The sequence below is a fragment of the Leguminivora glycinivorella genome, chromosome 5 (genome assembly GCF_023078275.1).
Source record: "Leguminivora glycinivorella isolate SPB_JAAS2020 chromosome 5, LegGlyc_1.1, whole genome shotgun sequence".
Lineage (NCBI taxonomy): Eukaryota > Metazoa > Arthropoda > Insecta > Lepidoptera > Tortricidae > Leguminivora > Leguminivora glycinivorella.
Genome location: NC_062975.1, coordinates 8,778,820 through 8,806,800, shown reverse-complemented (window position 1 = coordinate 8,806,800; position 27,981 = coordinate 8,778,820). Strand labels below are relative to the sequence as shown.

At 39.8% G+C, this 27,981-nt stretch overlaps 1 protein-coding gene across 1 annotated transcript; it reads left to right on the top strand.

Annotated features, from left to right (window-relative positions):
* The first annotated feature begins 17 nt into the window (after positions 1–17).
* On the top strand, positions 18–27,878 carry LOC125226066 (vesicle-fusing ATPase 1-like). The gene is made up of 16 exons (XM_048129903.1): positions 18–146; positions 442–530; positions 9,045–9,174; positions 9,696–9,781; positions 10,157–10,302; positions 10,796–10,934; positions 12,729–12,871; positions 16,640–16,839; positions 18,371–18,503; positions 23,101–23,303; positions 24,209–24,397; positions 24,983–25,115; positions 25,460–25,617; positions 25,849–26,033; positions 26,850–27,008; positions 27,743–27,878. The coding sequence occupies exons 1-16, from the start codon at positions 132–134 to the stop codon at positions 27,876–27,878; spliced, it is 2,244 nt and encodes a 747-aa protein (XP_047985860.1). The 5' UTR covers positions 18–131.
* The last annotated feature ends 103 nt before the right edge of the window (positions 27,879–27,981 follow it).

Genomic DNA, 27,981 nt, shown 5'->3' with positions numbered 1-27,981 from the left:
CTCGACCAAAATAAAGGTCCATTGCAGTCATTCGCTGACGGGCGGAGTAAGTTCCGTCAAATCTTCCAAATATCACTTGACGTGAATCATTGTCAAATTAATAGATATTGGGGAAATAACAATCTTACAAAATGTATTCCTCACTGGTAAGTAACATAAATTTGACCTAATTATGTGGACACTCTATTTAAAATATATGGGACTTGTAGATACGCTCTAAAAAATATGTGACTTATGTTTAATTTTTCAGGACCATATTATAGGTTTTCTTGTTTATATAGAATAAATATCGGTCTTATTTATATTTCGTTTTAGTCCTAGTTACACTTTAATTTAATTACCAATTGAAGAAAATCTCATACATAAGGGCTATTACACAACAAAATTCCTATAGTTAATATTATTTAGTTACTACTGTATTCTCTTCCATTCATTATACAGCGTATGAAGGCCGCAAAATGTCCTTCGGACGAGTTGGCCATCACCAACTGTGCCCTCATCAACAAAGAAGATTTTCCCAGCGATGTCAAGTGAGTGATTGTTATTCTTCACTTCACAGTAGTCTTGTTTATAATACATATCCTAAGTACTAGCTTTTGGCTAAAATTAAATATGCATTAATTTTAGCCAATAAATTAGGTAGGATAGCATTAGTCTCTGAAACTGAGAAAACTGATAACCTGACTGGACAACACCTGATGCAACAAAACAAAATGAAACATGACTACTTTACAATCCAATACACAAATAGTGATTAATTTAAGTACCTGCCTAATTGTAATTGTATGACATGTAAAAAAGAATGTATTTTTTACCAATAAAGAATCTGAACTTATATATTTTAGAAAATTATTGTTAGTTTAAATTTGGATTATTTTTTATTTGTTCTTTTAATGAAATTCCAAACCACACCTGAAAGTATACTTACACAAGGGTCTCCTTGGCAGGCCTCTAGAACCATGCAAGTGATAGCTTGGCATCTCATTTATCCTTGGGTAAACTACACTTATCCAGCAAAAAAAGAAACTTTTGTCACTATACTTTAAATAAATAAAAGAGCTGTTTATTTCTGGATTCTACAGATCAACTAGCCCTGCCGGCTCCCTAGGGAGCCAGCTTAAAAATTTAAATGACACCTTAAGAGTAATTTTGGCATAATTGAAGATTAAGTGTTCTGTTTTAAGGTTTTTACGTATGGGTTTCAAATGTTTAACCTGGTATATTTAAGAGCGCTTTCAAAAAATCTGCTTGCTCGCATTTCGACGCCGGCGGCGCTGGCGTGCGCTTGTGTGCAGACGCACACTATAACCAGAAGCATAACGATTGTAGCCTGAGGTACAGACATAGCGTGCGATCCTCTTCGAACCAACCTTACGTGCGGCTAGAGCGAAAGGGATAGCATTCATGGTCGGTACCGCCACGCCGTCAGTAGCGTTGCAGACTAACCATTATTGATACTTGCGTAAAAACACCACCATATATTATGATATGTTTTCTAGGTTCTTTTCGGTGAAGGAAAACATCGTGAGGAAACCGGACTTATTCCAATAAGGTCTAGTTTACCCTTTGGGTTGAAAGGTCAGATGGCAGTCGCTTTCGTAAAAACTAGTGCCTACGCCAAATCTTGGGATTAGTTGTCAAAGTGGACCGCAGGCTCCCATGAGCCGTGGCAAATGCCGGGATAACGCAAGGAAGATGATGATGTTTTCTAGGTACATATATATAATGGAACTAAGATCGGTTTTCTTTAATTTTAAGTAGTTTTTTTTATATTTAAAATGTGTTTTTAGGGTTTCGTAGTCAACTAGGAACTCTTACAGTTTCGCCATGTCTGTCTGTCTGTCCCTCCGTCCTAGAACTAGAGAGCTGAAATTTGGTACCAATATGTATATCAGTCACGCCGACAAAGTGCAAAAATAAAAAGTGGAAAAAATGTTTTATTAGGGTACCCCCCCCCCCCTACAATTAAGTAGGGAGTGTTTTTTTTTTCATTTCAACCCTAACGTATGATTTATTGTTGGATAGGTATTTAAAAATGAATTACTGAAATCGTTTTTTGATAATATTAATATTTTCGGGAATAATCGCTCCTAAAGGAAAAAAAAATAGTGTTCCCCCCTCTAACTTTTTAACCATATATTTAAAAAAATATTTGAAAATCACAAAAATAGAACTTTATAAACTTTCTAGGAAAACTGTTTTGAACTTGATAGGTTCTGTAGTTTTTGAAAAATATGGAAAACTACGGAAGAGCCGAGCGGCTATTTACCAACGCGGCTTTAAAAACCGGCCGAGATCGTGTCGGGCCACGCTCAGTGTAGGCACTGAGCGTGACCCGACACGCTCTCGGCCGGTTTTTAAATATTATGTTGTTTTAATTGCATGGAGCACAGGAAGATCCACATCTATGTATTAGTTTTTTGTAAGGAAATACAACTCTACGCTACGCCTACCTGCTTTAGTTGACTGTTGACACACTGAGACAGTGGATGCGCCAGAGTATAAAAGAGTGATTACCATCTCTTGTCAAAGATCTTGTTGAGACGAATCAAACGAACCCAAACACGAAGTGGTTTCAAGACCTGGTCGTGGAATACTCTTGACTACCTTCCAGCTTCATCATCAGATCCTGGGTACCATCTCTTGTCAAAAATCTTGTTGAGACGAATCAAACGAGCCCAAACACAGAAGAGTTTCAAGACCTGGTTGTTGAATACTCTTGACTACCTTCCAGCTTCATCATCAGATCCTGGGTACCATCTCTTGTCAAAGATCTTGTTGAGACGAACCAAACGAGCCCAAACACGAAATGGTTTCAAGACCTGGTTGATGAATTCTCTTGACTACCTTCCGGCTTCATCATCAGATCCTGGGTACCATCACCTCTTGTCAAAGATCTTGTTGAGGCAAATCAAACGAGCCCAAACACGAAATGGTTTCAAGACCTGGTTGATGAGAACTCATGACTACCTTCCGGCTTCATCATCAGATCCTGGGTACCATCACCTCTTGTCAAAGATCTTGTTGAGGCGAATCAAAAGAGCCCAAACACGAAATGGTTTCAAGACCTGGTTGATGAGAACTCATGACTACCATCTGACTTCATCATCAGATCCTGAGTACCATCTATTATATTTGTATTTTGTCCTGGATATAATAACATTGTAGTTATCCCGCGCCAGCGCTACAAACCTCGCGAATCGTTTATAGATGCCAAAAAGAAAAGAATTGACACGAACTGTCACCCTGACGTTTCATATTTTCGCGCGCGCTCCACGCGGTTGGATGCAAACTATTAGCTTTCGAGTTTTTATTAAGTTTTTCGTAGTTTTAATAAATACAATTATGTTTAAAACGGTATTATTCAGTGCAAAATACGGTGCAGCATGTGTGTGGTGTACGGTGTTTACATGGCAACCGAAATGTAATAAATATTGGGATGAGAGTGATGAACGCAAGTTACAACATTTGTCAATTGGATTTTTAACAAGAACATTCCTTAGTTATGAATTATGAACTTATCAAATTCACTAAAAGTGTTCCCGTGGGGAAACATAGAGGTATAATATATTAATTAGTACCTATATTTAACCTCACATTCTAACCTCTACGGAGATTTGGTAAGGTTTTTTATACATTCATCGTCAATTGTTGTTGGACAAATATAATAAAGGAGTTCTGTATACGCATCTGACATCACAATTCGCGTGCGGATTGTGCTTCATTCGTGGAATGAAGATATTTGGATCCCAATAAAATTCTTATTGTAACTTTAGCCCGTGGGGCAATCAGATATACTAAATATTCAAAAATAAATTCTCATCCGTGGGATGAATGTGTTAAGACATGCTAATGCCTGTGAGGCTACTTAATGTGTTAGGCATGCTACTGCTGTGCCTACCAAATATACAACAATGCTGCAAGAGTACTATTGGCGACTGTTAACTGATCATTTGTAATCCTTATTACAAGGGCATAAAGTCTACCGATGGGTAGTTAAGAATGTTCCTGTTAGCCCGTGGGGCTAGCAAATGTAAACTCTCATTCACGGGATAAATGTTTTAGCAAGTGTAGCCTTTCCCGTTCGGCAACCAAGTGTGCCAACTTTTCAATAATGAAATCTAATAATAAGGAACAAGAAATGCTCCTCATCCGTGGGATGACTGACAGTTATGGTATAGTTATACCTAACGAATTTCTTATAGCCAGTGATGTTTAATTGCAGAAATTTTTTACATATACATGTAGAACATGTACTAGATCTATAGATGTCTAGACTAGAGCACAATCTGATCAAGATTTTGTCCTCAGGCAAGCATGCTACATTAAACATTATTGTATTCTAATTAAGTACATACTCATATACTTACTGTTTACATATAAAACAGTATTCTAGTTGCAATTAAAATGGTCTCTGCAGTAAGTCCTATGTTGAACATCTATAATCTATGTATAGATTGGGCTCAGTTAAGTCAGAAAATTATTTACTATAAGTATAGGTAATTTTTATAACTCCTCTACAACAAAAATTTCGTTCTGATTAATACAATAAAATGAATAAAATACTACCGTAAAAAGGTAATTTCTGGAAAATTCTGTTCTAGTTCATATCATATTACAATGATGAATATTCATATTTATCCCTTTGTACAATTTGACAAATTGATATATATTTATATGAGGACATACACTGTTAGTGTTATGTCATAAGGTAAAATAAATTCTCTAAGTGCTGCAAAATCATTTTGGCACCCTCATAAAGAGTATAAATGTCACAATCATAACTTAACCTCATAATATGCTTAGGAGCTGCTCGCTCCATATATTTTAACTTTAACATAAGTATATGTATCATGATTCATATTTAAATGTCAATTTTTGATAAAAATTGTTAGAATGGACAGTTGACCATTGGAATTTTATGATCTTATAGCTCAACTGGCTTTGGTGAAGTTGATGTAATGTTACTGATTTATTTATTTTTACTTAAAAAAAAAAAAAAAAAAAAAGGTGTCAATAAAATGTGATTAAAACTTTATTATTGTTTTCAAATTTATTCTATTATTCAATATGTTGTTTTAAATATAAAAGGATAGGTAAAGAAGGTACACTGGAATTGGGATCAACCAGAATCAGTCATTGGAATAAGCATACAAAATTGGTTAAGTGAGATGTTCATATTAATACAAAATTATATTTAATTATTATAAATACCTAGCAATCCCAAGGCTTCAAACTCTCATTTAAATGTTAGACTTGTATGTCTTCATATGGCAAGGGTACAATCTACCCCGCAATGGTTTAGAGCCCTATCACAATGTTTTTTAGCTATCATAGGGTGCGATTCAGCACAAGCTCATGCCAATAGTGACCATTTTGTATTCAGCTGTCATATAAAGTTAGAAATGGGTCAATGGATCAAGTAAAGTATGTAGGTTGATAATTAGAAAGATTTAGCTAAGTCAACTCTATTGAGTTGGTATGAAATAGGTATATATATTGAGATCTTGGTTCAAACACAGACTTGTTTTCCAAATATAGCAGAAATCATTCGATTTTAATTATTAGAGTCTTAACTATCCTGAGGTCTTTGAATAAATAGCACTGTAACTGGTATGTACTTCAAAATTTATTTTAGAAACTACTCCATACCATACCGACTTTAAACGGTTGGGGGATAAAGTTGATATGATGATAAGATAACACCCACTGCACGTGGATTATCGCAGTTCTCGTTCAATCACCAAAATAGCATTGTCGGGCGAGATCAGTTCTTGGGTGGGTGACCAGTGACCACCCAATTATCTATAGTAGACCAGGAAAGAGGATTTGATTTTTTTTTAATACCTATAAATGTTTTTGTCATAATGAGCAATATATTATTATATACTACTTTCATTTATTGATTACTTCAATCAATTTAATTATCTTATTATTTTATCTCAATAATAATTGAATTCTAGACCTAATAAGATCCATAAGAGATCATTTTGTTTATCTACTTAAGATACTTTTCTATTAGTCATCGATTAAAGGTCCAACCTAAGCTTATTAGTCCAAGTAGAACATATTTACAGACATGACAATATATTGGAAACAGAAGGGATTGTATACAGTTGTAATTATTAAATTTAATGAGAATTGTCATTTACTGTTTTCCACAATATCTGTATAGGATTTGCTAATCTCAAGGAGCTTATGCACATTTTGTTGTCTAATTATGATCTTTATTAATCTTACTGCAGACATAAGCATAAAACATCAACATAAGAGTGTGGTTAAAGTTATCACAGCCCCTAAATAATTACATTATATGGTCTATATATAATGCTGTCCTGCTAGTGATTACCTCCTCGTTTAGTATTGTGTTATAAATTTCTTTTTTGTGAGAAATACTAGAACAAATAAGTAAAATAGTGATTAATACCTAAAACGTCATATTTTTAAATATACTTATATATATAAACATTACATAAATACAACACAATGGAATTAGGTTTAGCTAGGGTAGCAAGCTAGCAAGTTAATGGATTAATTGGGAAGTAACGGACTAACTATTTGGTATAGTTTGTAAGTAAGGGACTATTTTGCTTGGTTAAGTGATTAATTAACGACTTTTAAATAATGCTTTTTAAAACCAAACAGAGGCTATCTGGTCTAAATACTCAAGTCACCGTATAGCGACAAAGGTTTTAAATAGAGGTTTAGGTGATGGACTTTCAGCTCCAAACATGCCTCAGGATGCACCAGGACTGGGAAAATATTTTTGTTCCCATCTTAGAATATTAATATTATATACAATCAACGATTAGTACCTGCATACAGCAGATACAAGGTCAGTCTACTTATTGACAATTAAATCAAGACTTTGAAACTTATAGTCTCGAATTATTATTATATGTCCTATAATATTTATTTATTTATTCATATATATGGCTAGTAGGTATAGGTAGGTAGGTAGGGTAAAATAAGTTTATCGAGGACAGTGATATCCTCTGAAGATTATATATATATAAAGAGTAATAATAAAACCTTTCATATTCTTAGGTCAATGGGTGATACCCAGAGGCTATGTTTGTATGGAATATAAATACACAAGGTATAACTATGACTTCATATATATCATTTATGTCGAACATATTAAATAATTGACAAGGGTAACAAGCACACAATGCCCGTGTTTTCTTTTTTATGTATGTTTTATAGACTACTTAATACTAAATGATTAGGTATTAATTTATCTCTATTATTTCTTTTCATATTACAAATTACAATTATCATGTCTCACATTAAACACCTAAGGTAAAAGTCATGAAGACACTGCTTAACAGTGAATAAAAGGTTTGGTAATGCATGGGATGCTTCAGATAACTGTAATTTACCAATCTATTATATTAGATATCAATATTTGTTATACAGGTTAAGATATTTAACTCAGTAGATGGGTTGCACACACAGGTTGCTCCTAGTAAGGACCTATTACAATAGCAGGATAGACCCTGCAGACTCTGTTTTCTTCGAGTCAATTCTACCTGAAATATTTCACATAGCAAGTAATGCTATTGCTTTTTAGTTTACTTTCGATACAATTTGATCCATGATATATGTATATATATTATATACAACCATAATGCCTGTCAGGAATACAAGATTGTAGGGCTTTTTGAATGGATTTCTGAGATAAATTGTTTTGTAAATTATTTCATTACCTCTAAACATCTACAATGTTATTATATCCAGGACAAAATACAAATATAATGACAAGATTAAACGAACTTACCTGAAGTGAAGTTCAATCTTGATTATATGAAGTATTTTGTCCTGGATAGGGATAGTCCCACCCTCCTCGAGTAACCATGAGTCCATGGTCACTTCCCATTTAGTGCGTGATTACTCTAAACTATATGAAACGTCAGGGTGACAGTTCGTGTCAATTCTTTTCTTTTTGGCATCTATAAACGATTCGCGAGGTTTGTAGCGCTGGCGCGGGATAACTACAATGTTATTATATCCAGGACAAAATACTTCATATAATCAAGATTGAACTTCACTTCAGGTAAGTTCGTTTAATCTTGTCATTGTCAAAGATTTTGTTGAGACGAGTCAGTAACCTAAAATGATATTCAATAATAAATAATACTTACTAAAAATATTAGTCAAGTTAATTAGTTAGTTACCAAAGTCGTCAACCCAAGGATCAAAGTTTTCGGTCGCAGTATACATGCAACAGTACAGCCAAAGACGCACACAAGTGCGGTTTTGGACACGGCGGGTGCCGCACACAATGACAAAATAACTTGGCGATCGTCGAGCCGCGTGCGGAGCGGACTAACATACGTCCTGCCTCTATAAGCTCTGCCGCGGTACTGACATCGCAAGCGCGCGTAACCGGTAATAAGGAGGCATTTTTAAAAAATCGTCAAAAATATTAAATTGCAATTAATAGAAAACTTTTGCATAAAATCTGTTTGAGTAAGCGTTGCAGATTATTTTTATATTAAAACTACTTCAAAAACACGTAAGTTTTCGAAGAAATTGACACTTATTCTGAGGTGATTTCTGAAACAAATTGGATTCATCATATCCTCATTTACTCTATTCTAAAGCCTTATAACAAAGAAGTAGTCTCAGAAGATTGTAGTACAGGATATACATAATACAAATTTACCACTTGAAGCATTCAAAACTATCCAAATTTTACAAATTAGACGGACTAAGTCAGCACTTTTCGCGGGTTTTCCTAAACATGCACCAGAAAAAAAATCATAATTAATTAAGTGAGTTAGTTTTTAAAAATCCAGTCTCACAACATGTAAGTTAAGAAGATGTCCTAATCGAATCCTGAACTTAATAAGTCTTTTAGATGACGGAAAGTGTAGAATTTTGCCGACTAAAACTATCAATTTTACATTATTACGACGTTTTCGTTGAATGCCCTCTTAAAGTAAGGTTGCATCAGAACCCTTCAAGGAGGGTTGAGTGTTGACTTGAAATCAAAAACCATAAAATCACTTAATTTTACCACATGCTAATTAAACTTTCAGGCACATCGAAGTAATCACAGGGCCTTCACAGAGCTTCATGTTCAGCACCCGCTTTTACAGTGGGGTTGAGAGCGGCACAGTGGGGTTCTCAGCCCCACAGAGAAAATGGGCAACACTCTCCATTGGCCAAGTATGATAATTCTTAATATTTTTTTTATGTTACTCTGAAAGGTCCTACTGTAAGCATACAGTAATTGTACTATATGCTTACAGTAGGATTGTATTGACAATACAACTCTCATTATTGCACAGCACACCTCACATAGTTTACAAGTAATGCACAAGAAACACAAAAACAACAAGTTAGTGGTCTTATCACTTGAGTGATCTCTTCCAGACAACCTTTGGGTATTGGAGTTAGTATAATTATAATATATGGTAGTTGGCTCTAAGAAATATAAGGATAAGATTTGCAACAAAGTAGGACTCTTTGACTGTGAAACAACTCTGTTAAATTTTTAACTTCTGATTAGCAGAAACGTCTGGACGTTCTTAGAATAAATTTAAAAATTGAGTTCAAGTCTGTGACATTTTCCACTTTTAAATTTACAACTCTGTTACTTTAAATTTATGCAGGTTTCCTCACAATGTTATCTCATTTTCTATGAGTATTCTACTAGGATATTGAGACAAATTTTAACTTTTTTTCAGCCGATTGATGTCAAGCCATTTAAGCCCCAAAATGCAGACTGCCTATGCAGTGTTACCCTAGAAGCTGACTTTATGTCTAAGAAAACGTAAGTATGGCTTGAGAAAGGCTGCTGTAAATTTCTATTGATATATTGATTTAAACTATTAGCAATTTTCACTCATATTTAAATTAAAACGGTATTTAACTCTAAAGTCTAGTTATATTGCTAAACTTAGTTCAACAGGAGTTCCAAGTCATATTAGTAAATTCACCAGTTACAATGCGTTAACCTGCAAAATTTTTAACTATTGATTAGCAGAAACGTCTGCAATCTGTATGTAAAACGGACGGCGCAACATTTGTTAGAAGAGTATATATTGTGCTTAAGTGTTGGAAAATTTTACTGGCTTGGTTGAAGTGTTAGTGGGTCAGAAGAACAAGAACATTTGTTATTTTTCTACAATCATCTCTTTGATTGCAGCGTGTCAACGGAGCCGTATGACTCTGAGCAGATGGCGCGCGACTTTCTCATCCAGTTCGGAAACCAGATGTTCACCGTGGGCCAGCAGCTTGCCTTCTCCTTCCAGGATAAGAAGGTGCTGTCGCTGACTGTCAAGAACTTGGAAGGTAAACATACTCTTTAAAAAAAAAAACATTTTCTTTGAATGCTCTCTAAACAAAATTTGACAAAATTGGTTTCCTTTTACCAGTAAAAGGAAACCAGCCATTTACTTAGTCACCTATTTTTTTTTCATAACGTGAAGAAACATTTTTTAACTCAGGGCGTAAGAAAATTGCAAACTCGAGTCTTTAAATAGCTTGGCAAGCCGTCGCCGCGATTTAATTTACTCCAGTTAACAATATTCACCCACGTTGCACAATACTATGTACTGTTTGTATGAGCATAATATAACAATATCGTTATTTTACGAACAGACTGACCATGTCCATATTGACTCTGACAATGAAGCGGTCCTGGTTACAAATCTGTGCGTAGTCATGAAAACTCATGTGTAGAAACTCGCTTCATGACTTTTCCATGTAGGTACTTAACTTAATCAGTGCTCACAACATAAAGTCTTCTCGTAATGTTTTACTTAACTTAGCTAATATATTTTAGCTGTGGACGTGCAAGCGCTGGCGCAGGGCGCTAAGGCGGTGCCTCGTCGCGTCCGCTTGGGAAGGCTGCTGCCCGACGCCTGCATACAGTTCGACAAGGCTGAGAACTCCTCGCTCAACCTCGTCGGAAAGGCCAAGGGGTGAGACCATTCAATCCTTTAACATTTTAGCTGTGAGCGTCCAAGCAACGGCGCAGGGCGCTAACACGGTGTCGCGCCGCGTCTGTTTGAGAAGGCCCGACGCCAGCAGATTGTATCAATATAATAACAATAATAATTGAGTCTATATACGTCCCACTGCTGGGCACAGGCCCCCTCTCACGCATGAGAGGGCAAGGCTGTAGTTCCCACGCTATGTCAATGCGGATTGGGGACTTCACATAACCTATTGAATTTCTTCGCATCAATATCAATATAAAAATATAAATTAACTGTAACTGGTACTGGTCAATTTATAAGAGCTGGCGCGAATGGAACGAATGAGTGAATGAAATTATTCACATGTGTGGCAGATTAACCAATATAAAATTTTGAAAAACCCCCCGACCGCGACATAGTAGACCGATTTTCATGAAACATGGCTAAGAACACTCCCGACTAACTCAGCTTTCAGACAAAAAAAAACTAAATCTAAATCGGTTCATCCGTTCGGGAGCTACGATGCCACAGACACACACACACAGAGGCAGACAAACAGACAGACAGATGGACAGACAGACAGACACGTCAAACTTATAACACCCCTTCGTTTTTGCGTCAGGGGCTAAAAATGGTAGCTTTTGGAGTAGCGAGTGGAGCGGCCGCTCTAGGTGCCAAGCCAAACCATAGAAGGGGCACATAATGCCAAATGATATAATCGTTTGCGAGTTTGGTAAAAAAAGGTACCAAGGGCGCCATTATAACTCCATTTAGCTCTACCCTGATTTAGTGCTTGGGCCGGCGCTGCTCTTGGCAGTTACTGCTGTATATCGATACGATATAGGTGTAACTCATACAATCAAAGTTTTTTTCTTCCATTCGTGTTTGTCAGACACCCCAACTGATTTTTATTTTTTTAAACGTATCTAGAAATTTTTTAATCTGTAATTTTAATTTTCTGTGCAACTCGGCTTTTTAACAATAATTGCTACCTACCATCATAAGCCTTCAAACTGTTTAATTGTGTACGTTACTGCAACGACACAAGGTTTACCAATAGACAGCTATGGCAATGTAAAGCACTTTAACCTGTCTCACAGTAAACTTCAAATTGGACAGGTGACTCAGTAAGAAAATTTAAACCTAAAATTCAAAATGACAAGGTTGTAATTAGGTACGAGTTCAGTTTGTTATGACTTATGATAAACTTTAAATTTAAACTGACGCACAACGTCTATTTCGTAGCAGAAAAAAAATCGTCCAAGTAACCAGCCAGTATTAATACCCTTAAATACTGAAAAAGGTATACAACCTCTAACAATATGATATGCACAATGTTGTATTACGAATTTGTAGAATGGGCACGTAAACAATAACTAATAATACAAATTAAAACAAAAAATATTACCCCCATCAAGATATACCTCAATCGATTCTACTCTCGATTCTGAACAAACAGTTTTCAGGTTTTTAGTGTTAAGTGAAACACGGTGTATAAATAAATATATATCATTTGTTCTTATAAAAAAATAAAATTTTGAAAAACCCCCGATCGCGACATAGTGGACCGATTTTTATAAAACATGGCTAAGACCACTCCAGACTAACTCAGCTTTCAAACAAAAAAAACTAAATCGAAATCGGTTCATCCGTTCGGGAGCTACGATGCCACAGACAGACACACACACAGACAGACAAACACGTCAAACTTATAATACCCCGTCGTTTTTGCGTCAGGGGTTAAAAATGAGTACCTACTGTTAAACAGTAATGCCACAATGCTTTTTATTTCCTTAGAAAACAACCACGACAGTCTATTATCAACCCCGACTGGGACTTCGGCAAGATGGGCATCGGTGGTCTTGACAACGAGTTCAACGCCATCTTCCGGCGAGCGTTCGCCTCTCGAGTCTTTCCTCCCGAGGTCGTGGAGCAGTTAGGTAAAATATTTAGTTTTAATGTCTCTAGACATGACACTCATATATTGTAAGTCATTATCAACCCCTTTTGGACAAATGGACAACATGACCCTTGTAAAGTAAGGGAATGTGAAAGAGCTCTATACTAGGCTTGATTTGGCAACATTACATTATATTTAAATATATTTTAAGCGGGTTACTCATGTGTTAAGTCTATAACGTTCGACATGTTTCGATCCATTTTGAGTATCTTTTTCAAGAGTAGCGACCCAGCCATTACGCGTCTTACATTTCATTATGTATCAAGTTTTCCATAAAGACATGATTTGCTTATATCTGTGTACGAACCACTTGTCCGAGCCTCGTTATGGCAAGCAAATAACCTAACCATAACCACAAAATTAAAATTTTGAATAAACCCCCGACATAGTGGACCGATTTTCATGAAACATGGCTAACCACAGAGAACCTCCTATAGAGTAGCAATCTAAATATATAAAAGAAGAAGCTGACTGACTGACTGACTGACTGACTGACATATCAACGCACAGCCGAAACCGCTGGTTCTAGAGCTTTCAAATTTGGCACGACTTATATAGTGAGACCGATTTTTTCACCTCCTAAGGGGGTCAAATGGGGGTTCAAAGTTTGTATGGGGAAACAAGATTAGTTTGACTATTTTATTCGAAACCACAGAAGATTCCTTAAGACATATGACTGAATACGTGTATCAGGTTTTTTGAAAATTTAACCCCTAAAAGGGTGAAAAGGGGGTGATAAAGTCAAAATATCAATATGGGTATCGTTTTTATGCTTTATCGGGTCGCTGATCATGATAAATACAACGTTTTTAAAATCTAACGAGGCGGAAGTGAAATACCTTCTCCCCTGTTGTGGTGCAATGGGGTTTAAATATCAAAAAAATATATAAAAGAAGATATTGACTGACTGACTGACATATCAACGCACAGCCAAAACCGCTGGACCTAGAGATGTCAAATTTAGCACGTAGGTTCCTTATATAGTGTAGAGGAGCACTAAGAAAGGATTTTTCAAAATTCGCCTCCTAAGGGGGTCAAATGAGGATTCAAAGTTTGTATGGGGAAACAAGATTAGTTTGACTATTTTATTCGAAACTTCACAGAAAGATTCCTTAAGACATATTACTAAAGACGTGTTTCAGGTTTTTTTAAAATTTAACCCCTAAAAGGGTGAAAAGGGGGTGATAAAGTAAAAAAAACAATATGGGTATCGTTTTTATGACTTATCGGGTCGCTGATCACGATAAATACAACGCTTTTAAAATCTAACGAGGCGGAAGTGAAATACCTTCTCCCCTGTTCTAGTGCAATGGGGTTTAAATATCAAAAATATATAAAAGAAGAAACTGACTGACTGACTAACTGACATATCAACACACAGCCGAAACCGCTGGTCCTAGAGATTTCAAATTTGGCACATAGGTTCCTTATATGGCGTAGAGGAGCACTAAGAAAGGATTTTTCAAAATTCTCCTTTTAAAAGGGTGAAATGGGGGGTTCAAAGTTTGTATGGGGAAACAAAATTAGTTTGACTATTTTATTCGAAACGTCACAGGAGGATTCCTAAAGACATATGACTAAATACATGTTTCAGGTTTTTTTGAAAATTTGACCCCTAAAGGGGTGCAAAGGGGGTAAAGTTAAAAACACAATATGGGTATCGTTTTTATGGTTTATCGGGTCGCTGATCACGATAAATACAACGATTTTAAAATCTAATGAGGTGCAAAAGAAATTTTCTCCCCTGTTGTTGTGCAATGGGGTTAAAATATCCAAAATAGCCATAAGTATAGGTTTAGTTTTTATCTTTACTTCTGGTTCAAGAGATTTCAAATTGACATGGAAGTTCCTTAGAGGAGCACTAAGAAAGGATTTTTCAAAGTTCACCTCCTAGCATGATAATTTGACAGGGGCAAGGACAGGGACAGGGACAGGGTCAGGGACAGGGACAGGGACAGGGACAGGGACAGGGACAGGAACGGGATAGGGTTAGGGATAGGGATAGGGATAGGGATAGGGATAGGGATAGGGATAGGGATAGGGAGAGGGAGAGGGAGGGGAGGGGGGGGAGGGGGAGAGGGAGAGGGATAGGGATAGGGATAGGGAAGGGATAGGGGTAGGGGTAGGGGTAGGGGTGGGGATGGGGATGGGGCTAGAGATAGGGATAGATAGGGATAGAAATAGGGATAGGAATAGGGGACGGGGATAGGGATAGGGGAGGGACGGGAGGGATAGGAATAGGGGACGGGGATAGGGATAGGGGAGGGACGGGGACAGGGACGGGACGGGGACGGGGACAAGGATAGAGATAAGGACGGGGATACGAATAGGGATTGGGGTCGGAATAATCGGTCGGCAATCGATATCTAGGCAGTGTAAAATGCAGGCGGCTCAGTGGGAAGGGATTTAGTAGGCATTGGCGAGTATCCTGCATCCGTAATAACTATTACATTCAATGTGCTGTAAGAAGATCGTTGTTTGCTTGCCTTTTATATGTTTACGTTTGCAGTAAGTATAAGCAAAATGGAAAAAATTGTAAGCGATAATGCAAGGAAGTACTTTTTACCCTACCGACCATAGCGTCGAGATACTGGCTATGTGGGTTGTATGAAGTTTCCCCAGTATAAATATTTATATAGGTAAAATACATACATATTCGTACCTACTACCTAAACTGTGGTCGCTGTGTAACAATTCTACAATCATTGCAAGAATTTCATTTAAAACAATAGTAATATGTGTAAGGTACAGTCAGCCAAAAAAGTGGTTTATCACTTTTCAATCAATAGAGTCGAAAAGTGGTAAACCACTTTCTTGGCTGACCGTACAGCAAATAGATCAGTTACAATGCCCCCCCCAGTCGAGAAATGCCCCGCTTTACCTTAATCGAAATAATCGCGGACAGATGTACCTACAAAGAAACCTACGGATCCAAATGAAAATCTTATTTTTTGTAAACGTTTCAATAAGAATACTTTTATTACGCGGGCGAAGCCGCGGGTAAAAGCTAGTCTTGTATATTTTGTTCGCGATACGAGTCACCAGTGTTTGGGGTGCGAGGAGCGGGCGGGGAATGTGTTAAGCGCGCTGTGATTGGCCGTTTCAAGGACGGCGGGCAGTCGCGCCAGATGAAAAGGGACAAAAGTATGACTGTCCCTCTACTGACGCGTAAGTGGCCATGTAAGTTGACCTATGCCGGCTCTGAATAAATTATAAATATGACTTATTTGTGGAATGTAATGCCGTCTGTTTTTAAATTTGAGCTTCTTGTTACCTTTCCACACCATTTCACACTACAGGTGGACATCTTTAAGGCATCAAAATACCCTTTTCCAATTTTTTAGTGCGAAAAACACGCGCTGCTTTCGGGTCTGTTACTTGGTCGATACTGATCGGGCACGGCGAGCGCCCGCGCTTATATCAGTGCAAATACTAGGAAGGCTGGCGACCGCGAGTCGTCTTGTAATGGATGTCTATAGGGGTTGGTCTGTGTGGCTAACTAACTCAGCTTTCAAACAAAAAAATCTAAATCGGTTCATCCGTTCAGGAGCTACGATGCCACAGACAGACACACACACAGACAGACAGACAGACACGTCAAAATTATAACAGCCCGTCGTTTTTGCGTCGGTGGTTAAAAGTGGGATGTTTGGCCGGCCGCGGACGTTACATAAAAACAGCAATAACTTTGAGTATTGCAAATTTCAAATGTAATTTTATTATCTTCATTATGTCTTCTTACCCATAGGTTGCAAGCACGTAAAGGGTATCCTGTTGTACGGGCCGCCCGGTACGGGTAAAACTCTGATGGCGCGCCAGATCGGCCAGATGCTGAACGCGCGCGAGCCCAAGATCGTGAACGGGCCCCAGATCCTGGACAAGTATGTAGGAGAGAGCGAGGCCAACATCCGGCGGCTGTTCGCTGACGCTGAAGAAGAAGAGAAACGGGTAAGGTTATCTTGTACATTTCTCATTTTTTGTTCCCCACAGGCTTCAAACACGTAAAAAGTATCCTGCTGTGTGGGTAAGACTCTGGTGGCGCGTCAGACCGGCCAGATGCTGAACGCGCGCGAGCCCAAGATCGTGAACGGGCCCCAGATCCTGGACAAGTATGTAGGAGAGAGCGAGGCCAACATCCGGCGGCTGTTCGCTGACGCTGAAGAAGAAGAGAAACGGGTAAGGTTATCTTGTACATTTCTCATTTTTGTTCCCCACAGGCTTCAAACACGTAAAAAGTATCCTGCTGTGTGGGTAAGACTCTGGTGGCGCGTCAGACCGGCCAGATGCTGAACGCGCGCGAGCCCAAGATCGTGAACGGGCCCCAGATCCTGGACAAGTATGTAGGAGAGAGCGAGGCCAACATCCGGCGGCTGTTCGCTGACGCTGAAGAAGAAGAGAAACGGGTAAGGTTATCTTGTACATTTCTCATTTTTTGTTCCCCACAGGCTTCAAACACGTAAAAAGTATCCTGCTGTGTGGGTAAGACTCTGGTGGCGCGTCAGACCGGCCAGATGCTGAACGCGCGCGAGCCCAAGATCGTGAATGGCCCCCAGATCCTGGACAAGTATGTGGGTGAGAGCGAGGCCATTATTCGCCGGCTGTTCGCTGACGCTGAAAAAGAAGGGAGAAACGGGTTAGACTGCCTACTACATATCTCATTTATTGTTCCTCACAAGCTACAAGCACATAAAAGAAAGAAAGATAACGTTTATTTGGTGTATTAAAAAATTAAAACTTAACCTATTACATCTTAGGGCCAGTTGCATCAACCACATTTGACAGACACATCATCGTCACGCAGCTGACGACTATGGAACTTCCAATACAATAAAATTTAACGCTGACAGACGGTTTGTTGCAATCGACCCTTAGGGCCAGTTGCATCAACCACTTTTGACAAACACATCATCGTCACGCAGCAGACGTCTATGGAACTTCCCATACGATAAAATTTAACGAACGCTTTAACGGTGACAGACGGTTTGGTGCAACCATTTTAGTGTATACAGTGTTATTAGACTTATCTAATAACACTGTATACACTAAAATGGTTGCCACTCAGCATATGCCGATGATTAAGTTAGCCGTGGCGCTGGTTTTCAGGGCTATCCTGTTGTACAGGCCGCCCGTTAACAATGTGCGATGACGTACCTAGTTTTCAACTCGAAAATCCCTCTTTAAAAATGTGTGCAGCTGGTATATGTACATAAAAGACAAGGTAAAACCAACCACGTTACCCTGAAAAGGATACATATAATTTACTAAGTACAGTGCGCTTTTGAACGTCAAATGAAACTACATCGGCTGTATTTCTACGCCTCAAATTCGAGAAAATTTCAGCCCCCCCTCAGCTGGACTTGGTATTTATTGGCCTGATGGTACCTACTTAATTTTTATGCACCACTAGCGTGCATGTATCCATTATCTCGAGACTTAATTTCACGTTTGTTATCATATACATGAACGAGTATATTTCCAGGCTGGTCCCAACAGCGGTCTGCACATCATCATATTCGACGAGATCGACGCAATTTGCAAAGCCCGAGGCTCCGTCGGGGGCAACTCGGGAGTCCACGACACCGTAGTCAACCAGCTGCTTTCCAAGATCGATGGTGAGGTCTAAATCATAAAAAATACAAATGAATTAAAAATATTAGAGCCAGATCCGTCCGTCAAATCGTTCTGTGAGGTGAAACTACGTCTGTGGTTATTAATGGTTCTTGCCTCCAAAACTGCATAAAACTTAGTAAAAACATTGTGAAAGTGTCGGTTATAAATTGTGGACTAAGTGTTAGGGTTATTTTCGCGTACAATTGTGTATTAATTAACTAAAACTGTGAAATACTTACGCAAGTGACACTGGCCTACTTTGGTGTTTATAAGCCTACCCTCAATTTATTGACATTTTTAGTGACACTTGAATTTGGCTGTCAAAGTGAACTGTCACAACAGTGTTGCCACTGCAAACTTTAAAAAAATCTTGAAAAATGGCTCCGAATAAAAACTCCCCTCGTTCAACTCAGGAAAAATGTACCAAGTGCAATAAGTCACCGAGCGATAAAAAGTTGTCGGTGACATGCGATTCTTGTAAAAAGCTCTTGTGCGGCGATTGTCATGGCATGTCTCCGACTGAAATTAGAGTGTTGGAGCTGAAAACCGTGGCCCGCGTTATGACCTTCTTATGCGGAGACTGCAAAAATGCAATGAATAACCTCCCAGAAATTATGAACACGCTCAAACAGCTAACCGAAGAAGTTAAGCAGCTTCGCGTGAGGCAGGGTATGTTGGCAACTGAGTCAGCAATTCGAGAAATATCTGAGAGAGCCAATAGAGCACAAAACCTAATCATTTACGACATTCCCGAGTCGAGTAGCAATGACGTAGATCAGAGAATAGGGCATGATAAAGCAGAGTGCACTGCACTCATCAACAAAGTCACCAAGTCAGTTAACTGTAACGGGTTAAAGACCATCCGCCTTGGGGCCGTAAAATCTAGCAAACCGCGCCCACTGAAGGTCGTCTTAAACAGCAAGAGTGACGCGCTGGAAGTCCTACGCAACAAAAAGAAGTTGGACAAACCCTCATCTGTAAAGGCAGACCTGACACCCATGCAAAGGGAATACCTAGTATACTTGCGCGAAGAACTTAACAAACGCATTGAAAATGGAGAGACGGCCATAACAATAAAATATGTCAGAGGACAACCAACTATTGTTAAGAATTCGCCATTAAAAAACTAAGTTCTACTGCCTATCCGAAACCTACATCATTAACACCAGCATTAACAACTAAACCTAATAAGGAAATACAACCAGCATTACATACCTTAACATTATTATATACCAACATCCAATCTGTTACCTCCAAGCTAGACCTGTTCATCGCCAGAGTGAACTCACTCAACCCGACTCTGATTATAATCACTGAGACATGGCTAAAACCTAACATCCCCGACGCAATGATAAAAATACCAGGTTATGATATTTTTAGAGACGACCGGTTAGAAAAACGTAGTGGTGGAGTGGCTATTTACGCCAAAAACAGCGTTAACTTTGTAAGCACCAAAATGAACACGACATACAATACCAAACACCCTGCGTCTGAATGCTTGTGGTTGGACGTACAACTTGGGAAGATAAAGTTTCTCCTATGTGGAGTATACAGAGGCCATGACTCAACAATTGAGCAGGATTCCAACTTATTTAATCAGCTAAGTAACGCTTCGGAGTCTAATACCATCGTCATAATGGGAGACTTTAATTTTGGAGGTGTCAAATGACCACTGGGGGATACTGAATATCTAACACCAAGGGAGAATAACTTTGTACAATGGTATAGGAACAGTAATCTAGAGCAACTTGTCATCAAACACACCAGGTACCGCCAGGGTAACCAGCCATCCGTTTTAGACCTAATTTTAACAAATGATGATGCCTTGATAGCCGACATAGACCACCAAGCTCCCATTGGCAAAAGTGATCACACTTGCCTAGTGGCAACCATACAAATTCAAGCGGAAAAAGACAACAAAGGTACAACCCCCAGATATAACTTTAAAAAGGCTGACTATGATAAAATCAAAGATAAGTTATACACCAGCCTACGAGACATAAAAGACGAGCAAAGTGTTGAAACTCAATATCAATTATTCTGTACTTCTGTTGAAGATGCTGTTCATCTATATGTTCCCCGACAGAGACCAATGATATCGAGTGCCATGAATAAACCCTGGCTTTCAAAGGATATCCGCAACCTCATGAAACAAAAGAAAGCCCTATGGAAAAGATACTCGCTAACTAGACTGGACACAATTTACAGCGACTACAAGAAAATTAACAATAAGCTAACCAACCTGTGTAGATCTTCCCGCATTACATACGAGACAAACTTAGTACAGGCCGGCCCCAAGAAATTCTACTCTTATGTACGACAACAAGTGACTTCTAAGGTTAGCGTGCCAACGACTCTTCGTAACAACAAAGGTGAAACTGTGACACAAAATACTGAGATCGCAGAAGTGTTTGCAAATCAATTCGCAGGTGTATTCCAAAAGGAACCACAAGGTCAACTACCTATCCTAGAACCAAATCTTAGAATAAACGATTCCATCACTGATATAGACTTTACAGCAGACAAAGTAAGACAATCGATCAAAGAGACGAGAGCGGATTCCTCGCCAGGACCAGACAACATTCCTGTGATATTATTAAAGAACTGTGATGTGGCAGAACCGCTAGCTAAAATGATGCAACACTCTTACGATTGTGGAACCTTACCAAAGCAATGGAAATCGGCTGTCGTAACACCAATATTCAAGAAGGGCAACAAATTGGAACCAGCTAACTATAGACCAATCAGCCTCACGAGTGTTGTTTGTAAATTAATGGAAAAGATCGTAGTAAAGCATATAAGGAACTTCCTCAGCCAGCATGAAGTGATAAGTGATCAGCAACACGGTTTTTGTCCACGCCGATCCTCAGTGTCCAACCTGCTCTCATGCCTCTCGTCCTGGACCAAGAGTTTTAACAATGGAGAACCTATAGATGTAATTTATCTAGACTACGAGAAGGCGTTTGACAAAGTCCCTACAACAAGGCTACTACACAAACTGGAATTCGTGGGTATACGAGGTAGGCTTCTCACTTGGATCGAGGCGTTCCTTCGAGAAAGAACTTTCTGTGTACGAGTTGGCGATACATTGTCAGAGCAGCGAGAAATTCACAGCGGTGTACCTCAAGGATCAGTCCTTGGACCTGTGCTTTATATAATATACACATTCGACCTGCCTCATAATGTCCAATGTAGCGTCAGTATTTTTGCCGACGACACGAAGTTATTTTCTAACCCTCTACATGATTTCGACCAACTTCAAAAGGATCTAGACGAGATAGCAAAATGGTCAAAGGAATGGCTCATAAGTTTGAATGCTGAAAAATGTACAGTGCTACAAGTTGGTAACCGCAATCCACATCTTGCTTACACCCTGGAAGGAACGAAACTTACACCAGTTAAAGTGCAAACAGACTTGGGAGTCAAAATTACTGAAAACCTCAAGTGGGAAGAACATCTAACAAGTATCACCAAAAGAGCTAAATCTTTAATATACCTCGCTAGAAAAGCCTTTGGGATACTAACGCCTGAACTCATGCTTAAGATATACAAGACATATGTTAGACCCATCTTAGAGTACGCTTTCCAAGTCTGGAACCCTTATTTCGCCAAAGATGTTGAGATGCTTGAGAAAGTGCAACGTAGTTTCACAAAAATACCCAAACAACTAAAAAAAATGTCTTACGAAGAACGACTTAAAGTGCTGAAGCTTACAACGCTAAAAGAACGCCGAGAGCGTGGAGACCTCATTGAAACGTTCAAGATTTTAACGGGGCACTATGACATAGACCAGTTTCAAGACCTGTACAAGCGCAATAATAACACCCGTCTGCGAGGCCACCAGTACAAACTAATATCTGAACTGTCTAAAAACAACCCTCGCAAACACTTTCTCAGCAACAGAGTGGTCAAAACATGGAACAAACTACCAGAGGACGTGATCTCAGCACTGAATGTTAACCAGTTTAAGAACCGACTAGATAACTACTTAACAAATTTAAAGAACACATCTTAAGAAAGAATTGTTGGATACAGGCAACTATCAGTTGTTATAACTGCCTGCCTGATTAATAAATAATAATAATAATAATTTAACGTAATTCTTTTTCAAAAGGAACGTTGTTGTCGATTTGTATTTTTTTTCGTCGACTTGAAAAGGCCTTGTAAATAAAATTATGACCCATATCCTCATTAAGTTATAAGCTCGCGACTAAAAATAAATGTCTACGTTGATATGATGTGCCGTTTTCGGAAACTTACGGTGATTTACCCGATTTGTATAGGAAATATTTCCCGGGTAGTAACTTTTCCCATACAAATCCATGTACCATGTGCCATGGTGCTATTGGTGCTGAACCAAAAAAAAAAATAGAATTACAGACTTCAACGAGCGTCTCTTTCAGTAGATTAAAGTCTGACCAGAAATATATGATTATTGTCAGGAGAGAGCGCTGTTATTCTGATGTATGGGGTGACAGTTCAGTTTAGTATGAAGAAAATAGTTCTAATGAAATTTCGCAACATGGCGCGTAGTCATATATGGTCATTATGGTCAGGCTTTACCTATGTTCTAAATTTAACATAAACCCCTATCCACAGGCGTGGACCAACTGAACAACATCCTCGTGATCGGCATGACGAACCGTCGCGACATGATCGACGAGGCGCTCATGCGGCCCGGCCGTCTAGAGGTGCAGATGGAAATCGGCCTGCCGGACGAGAAGGGCCGAGTGCAGATCCTTAATATCCATACTAAGCGGATGAAAGAGTATAAGAAGTTGACGGAGGACTTTGATGCGAAGGTTTGTAGATCCTTAATGATATTTAAGTATGAATTATACACCTTCAGGGCAAGCTCGCTCCATCGTAGGTCATGTAATCGTCTCGACTAGCCTGTGGCCATGAGCGTGTGGCTTGAGCACGAAACCGTTAAATGGTTGGAAAATGGCGGTTAACGGACCTGCCATGACACCGAGGGAGTGGGAGCAAGTTTTTTTTTAGTGTTGCCAGTATATAAAAGAAAAATAAATCTTTAAAGAACCGTGCAAAGCTGATGCGTGGGGGCGTAACTACAATATGTAAACAATAAATCGCAAAGAATGAAGTTGCTAAATATAATAATATAGAATGGAAATCAGTCTGCTGGACGAGAAGGGTCGATTACAATTACATACTTATTTTTTATACTAGTTAAGCGTTCTACATGGAGGTCGACTCACGATTCCCTCACTTGAGTGGATGATCAAATTAAGCAATAAAATGGTAGCTCTCTCTGGATACCGATACAGTTCAGTTGTCATTGTAACTTATGTTTCATTCATTCATACTGTACTTATTTTCACCTCCTCTTTTTAGACGTAAAACTTTCGTGAGACATATTCAAATATTTAATGAAACAATCGGTTGTACTCACATTATTATATCGCTACTGCTGCGACTTTTTATGAGGAGTTAAACATTTTTATCCGTGAGACTGTAGTGTTCAACTGTCATTCATATGTAAGAGAAACAAATATCAGTTCGCTCTCAAATATGAAATTCTTTATCTATGCAATAGACTAATAGGGTGGCGCCATCTGTTAGAACCATTTAGTGTGCCTTCAATTTTGGAGGGCTCTTCAGGCACAGGAGTTCACGCGGCGGCTAAACTCCGTGCACGCACACGCGGTACACATCCTCTTTACTTATGTTTCCATTTATTCAACAGGAGCTAGCAGCGCTCACAAAGAACTTCTCCGGAGCGGAGCTCGAGGGTCTGGTCCGCGCCGCGCAGTCCACGGCCATGAACCGGCTCATCAAGGCCTCCAGCAAGGTCGAGGTGGACCCGGAGGCCATGGAGAAACTGAGGGTCGAGAGGGCAGACTTTATGCACGCCTTGGAGAATGATATCAAACCGGTAAGGACTTCAGGAGCTAGCAACGTTCACAAACTGTTCTGGAGGTGACCTTGAGGGTCAGCTCCCTGTATTAAGGGTTCTAGCAAGGTCGAGGTGGACCCGGAGGCCATGGAGAAACTGAGGGTGGAGAGGGCCGACTTTATGCACGCTTTGAAGAATGATATCAAACCGGTAAGAACTTAACAGGAGCTAGCAACGTTTACAAACTCTTCTAGAAGTGACCTTGAGGGTCTACTCCGTGTATCAAGGCCTCCAGCAAGGTTGAAGTGGACCCGGAGGCCATGGAGAAGCTCAGGGTCGGGAGGGCAGACTTTATGCACGCCTTGGAAAATGATATCAAACCGGTAAAGACTTAGCAGGAGTTATCAATGTTCAAAAAATTTTTTAGAGGTGACCTTGAGGCTCTGGGTCGTGCATCATGGCATTTTGTGCAAAGCTCTCTGTCACCGTCACTAAAATTGTCGTATGGGCAATTTCATAACTCATTGCCGAGTGACGTAAGTCAGTCCTAACAATCCTTTTATGAGTTTAGGCAAGAGAATCTCAGACCAAACTCTGTTGTTTACTAAATTACTGTTATCGCAGGCCTTCGGCACAGCGGCAGAGGCTTTGGAGCATTTCCTGGCGCGCGGCATCATCAACTGGGGCGCTCCCATCGCGTCGCTATTCGAGGACGGCCAGCTCTACATACAGCAGGCCCGGGCCACAGAAGCCAGCGGTAAGTCCAAACCAATACTTTATTATGGCAGGTTTTTCTTTAGCATAGTAGCATTTCCTAGTCATCATCAACTGAGGCAATAGGAAGCGTGGATGAACTGTAGGGAAGCTAGTAGCACGGAGGTCCTCTATTTATTAATTTTATTCGCGCCGTTCTATCAGTTGCGGCCTGTAATGTAACCCGTAATATGGCAGACTGCACGAGAAATCATACGTGAATACGTGATTAACTTGCAAAAACTCTATTTGAATTTACAGTTTACGTTCAGGTCACAAGATAAGACCCTCCGACGCCTATACTCACAATATAATATTCTATATATCTAAATTGTGTGTAAATTTCAGGTCTTGTATCAGTATTACTAGAAGGGCCACCCAACAGCGGTAAAACCGCGCTGGCGGCGCAACTGGCCAAGATGTCCGACTTCCCGTTCGTGAAGGTGTGCTCGCCCGAGGACATGGTCGGGTTCACGGAAACAGCCAAGTGTCTGCAGATCAGGAAGGTGTGTAGAATTTACCAGTCTCTGGGTCTGTAGTCACATAACAGCCTGCCACTGGCCCAGATTTCCGTCATCCAGATTCCACCACACTAAGAGCGGAGTCCGAATTAGGTAGCACCTAAGTGTTCCCACCAAAAAATTAAAAAAAAAAATTAATAATATTTAAATCCATACGCTATCATCATTTTCGATAGCATAAAGCATAAAACACTGACAAATCATTTCTCTTCACAGTACTTCGACGACGCCTACCGTTCAACCCTATCCTGCATCCTAGTGGACAACATCGAGCGTCTCCTAGACTACGGCCCTATCGGACCGCGTTACTCCAACCTGACGCTGCAGGCGTTGCTCGTGCTGCTGAAGAAGCAGCCGCCCAAGGGCAGGAAGCTGCTCATCCTCTGCACCAGCAGTCGCAGGTGAGACCATCCTGCTATCATATTACCAGGAGGAAAAAGACAGCCCCCACCCATTTATACCATCTCAATAAAAATTTCGTTAGCGCGATGTAGAAATCAGATCCCCCGTATAGCGCCATCTAGCGTGACATTTGGGAAAACCAAACGCAAATAAGCCTCTACACCAGCAGCCGCAGTTGAGAGCATCCTGGTATCCGTAGTAGCATGGAGGAATTGGAAGAAGAAAGAAACTAAAGAAAGTCTCCATCAATATCCCTATCTTTCTGAAGAGATTATGATAAAATCCCCCATCCTTATATACCATCCAAGTAGAAATTTCGATAGCGCGATGTAGAAATCACCGCCTCCTGCATAGCGCCACCTAGCGTGATATTTGGGAAAACCTATCTTATCAACGTACTCTGTGAAAGTACGGACGCGGGTTTTTGGGCACGAAGCTGCTTATCACCTTAAATTCGATGACAAGTGTACTGCTGCAAGTGAATAGTCTACTTGTGGCGGTACTTGCCTAAAGGGGTCCTTATGATTTATGTGGATTTTATCAGAATTTCTGTTGGAATTTCGGTTTTTCAACGGACCCTATATTTGTCTTGAAGCATAAGGGCATGGAAAGCCTTATGTTTATTTTGACGACCGGTTTGGCCTAGTTGGCAGTACGGTCACTGCCGCAGTGACCGTATTGACCTTGCCTTCTAAGCTAAGGGTTCTAATCCCGGTAAGGGCATTTGTTTGATGTGCTCAAATATTTGTTCCTGAATCATGGACATTTTTCATGTATTTGCGTATAAAAATATTGATTTATGCATTTGTTTCCAGACAAGTCCTGGAGGACATGGAGATGACGTCAGCGTTCACGGCCGTGCTGCACGTGCCCAACCTGTCGCAGCCCGAGCACGTCATGTCCGTGCTGGAGGAGAGCGACGCCTTCTCCAAGCGCGACCTGCAGAAGATCCAGCACGACCTGCGCGGGGCCAAGTATGTCATAATCAAACATTACAGTATAAAACCAATAGTAACTCTTCTAATAAACGTATTCTGCGCGGTGCGCGGTATGTGTGTGTGTGCAAAGTGTACGTTCGCAAAGCGGATGAGAATGAACGAGAATGAATCCTTCTCATCCGCTTACCTATTTTGTTGCGTAAGTACACGCCGCGCATACATACCGCGCGGCGTATGTTTGTTAGAAGAGTTATTACTGGTCTTATACTGTCCATTGAAATGAAATGAAATATACTCGCGAGCGACCTGCAGAAGACCCAGCACGACTTGCGCGGGGCCAAGTATGTTGCATTACAGAGTTTTTCTCAGTTTCGGTCGCCTGTTAATGCCAGAACTGCATTCGATTGAAATCAGGATCTGCCATAAACCGGTTTCGGTAATTATGATGAGCGACAGGATTCAAAGGATTTCAGTCTTGTTGTGTCGCGCGCGAATTTAAGCGTCAGGTAGCCGTAGGTTTTATTAGTGTCATCTCATGTTTCATACCGACTTACCGAGGTAATATATCTAATTTTGTTTCTTCCATGTTAAAATATACAGAACTTAAGTATTGATTGTTAAAGGTGGTATCAACGGCTACAGCCGTCATTCACGTATAAAAAGAAGTTGACGAAACATAAAGACCAAGAGGAATCCAAGTATGTAAAATACTTGCTTGTCAATGAAATTATAGGCGCAACTACAAAAGTAACATTTTCTGTTCTCTGCAGGATCTTCATCGGAATCAAGAAGCTGCTAGCGCTAATAGACATGGTGAAACAGACGGAGGAGGAGAACAGAGTGTTCAAGTTCCTCACGAAGATGCAAGAGGAGGGCGGGCTCGACCTGGGCACCACTATACAATAAGGATCATCGCAACCTTAGGGACTACACTCGCATACCACGCGCACTTCACCCGAACCCACGCATTCCAGGCCCAACTCCAGGGCCACCGAATGCACGCCATGTA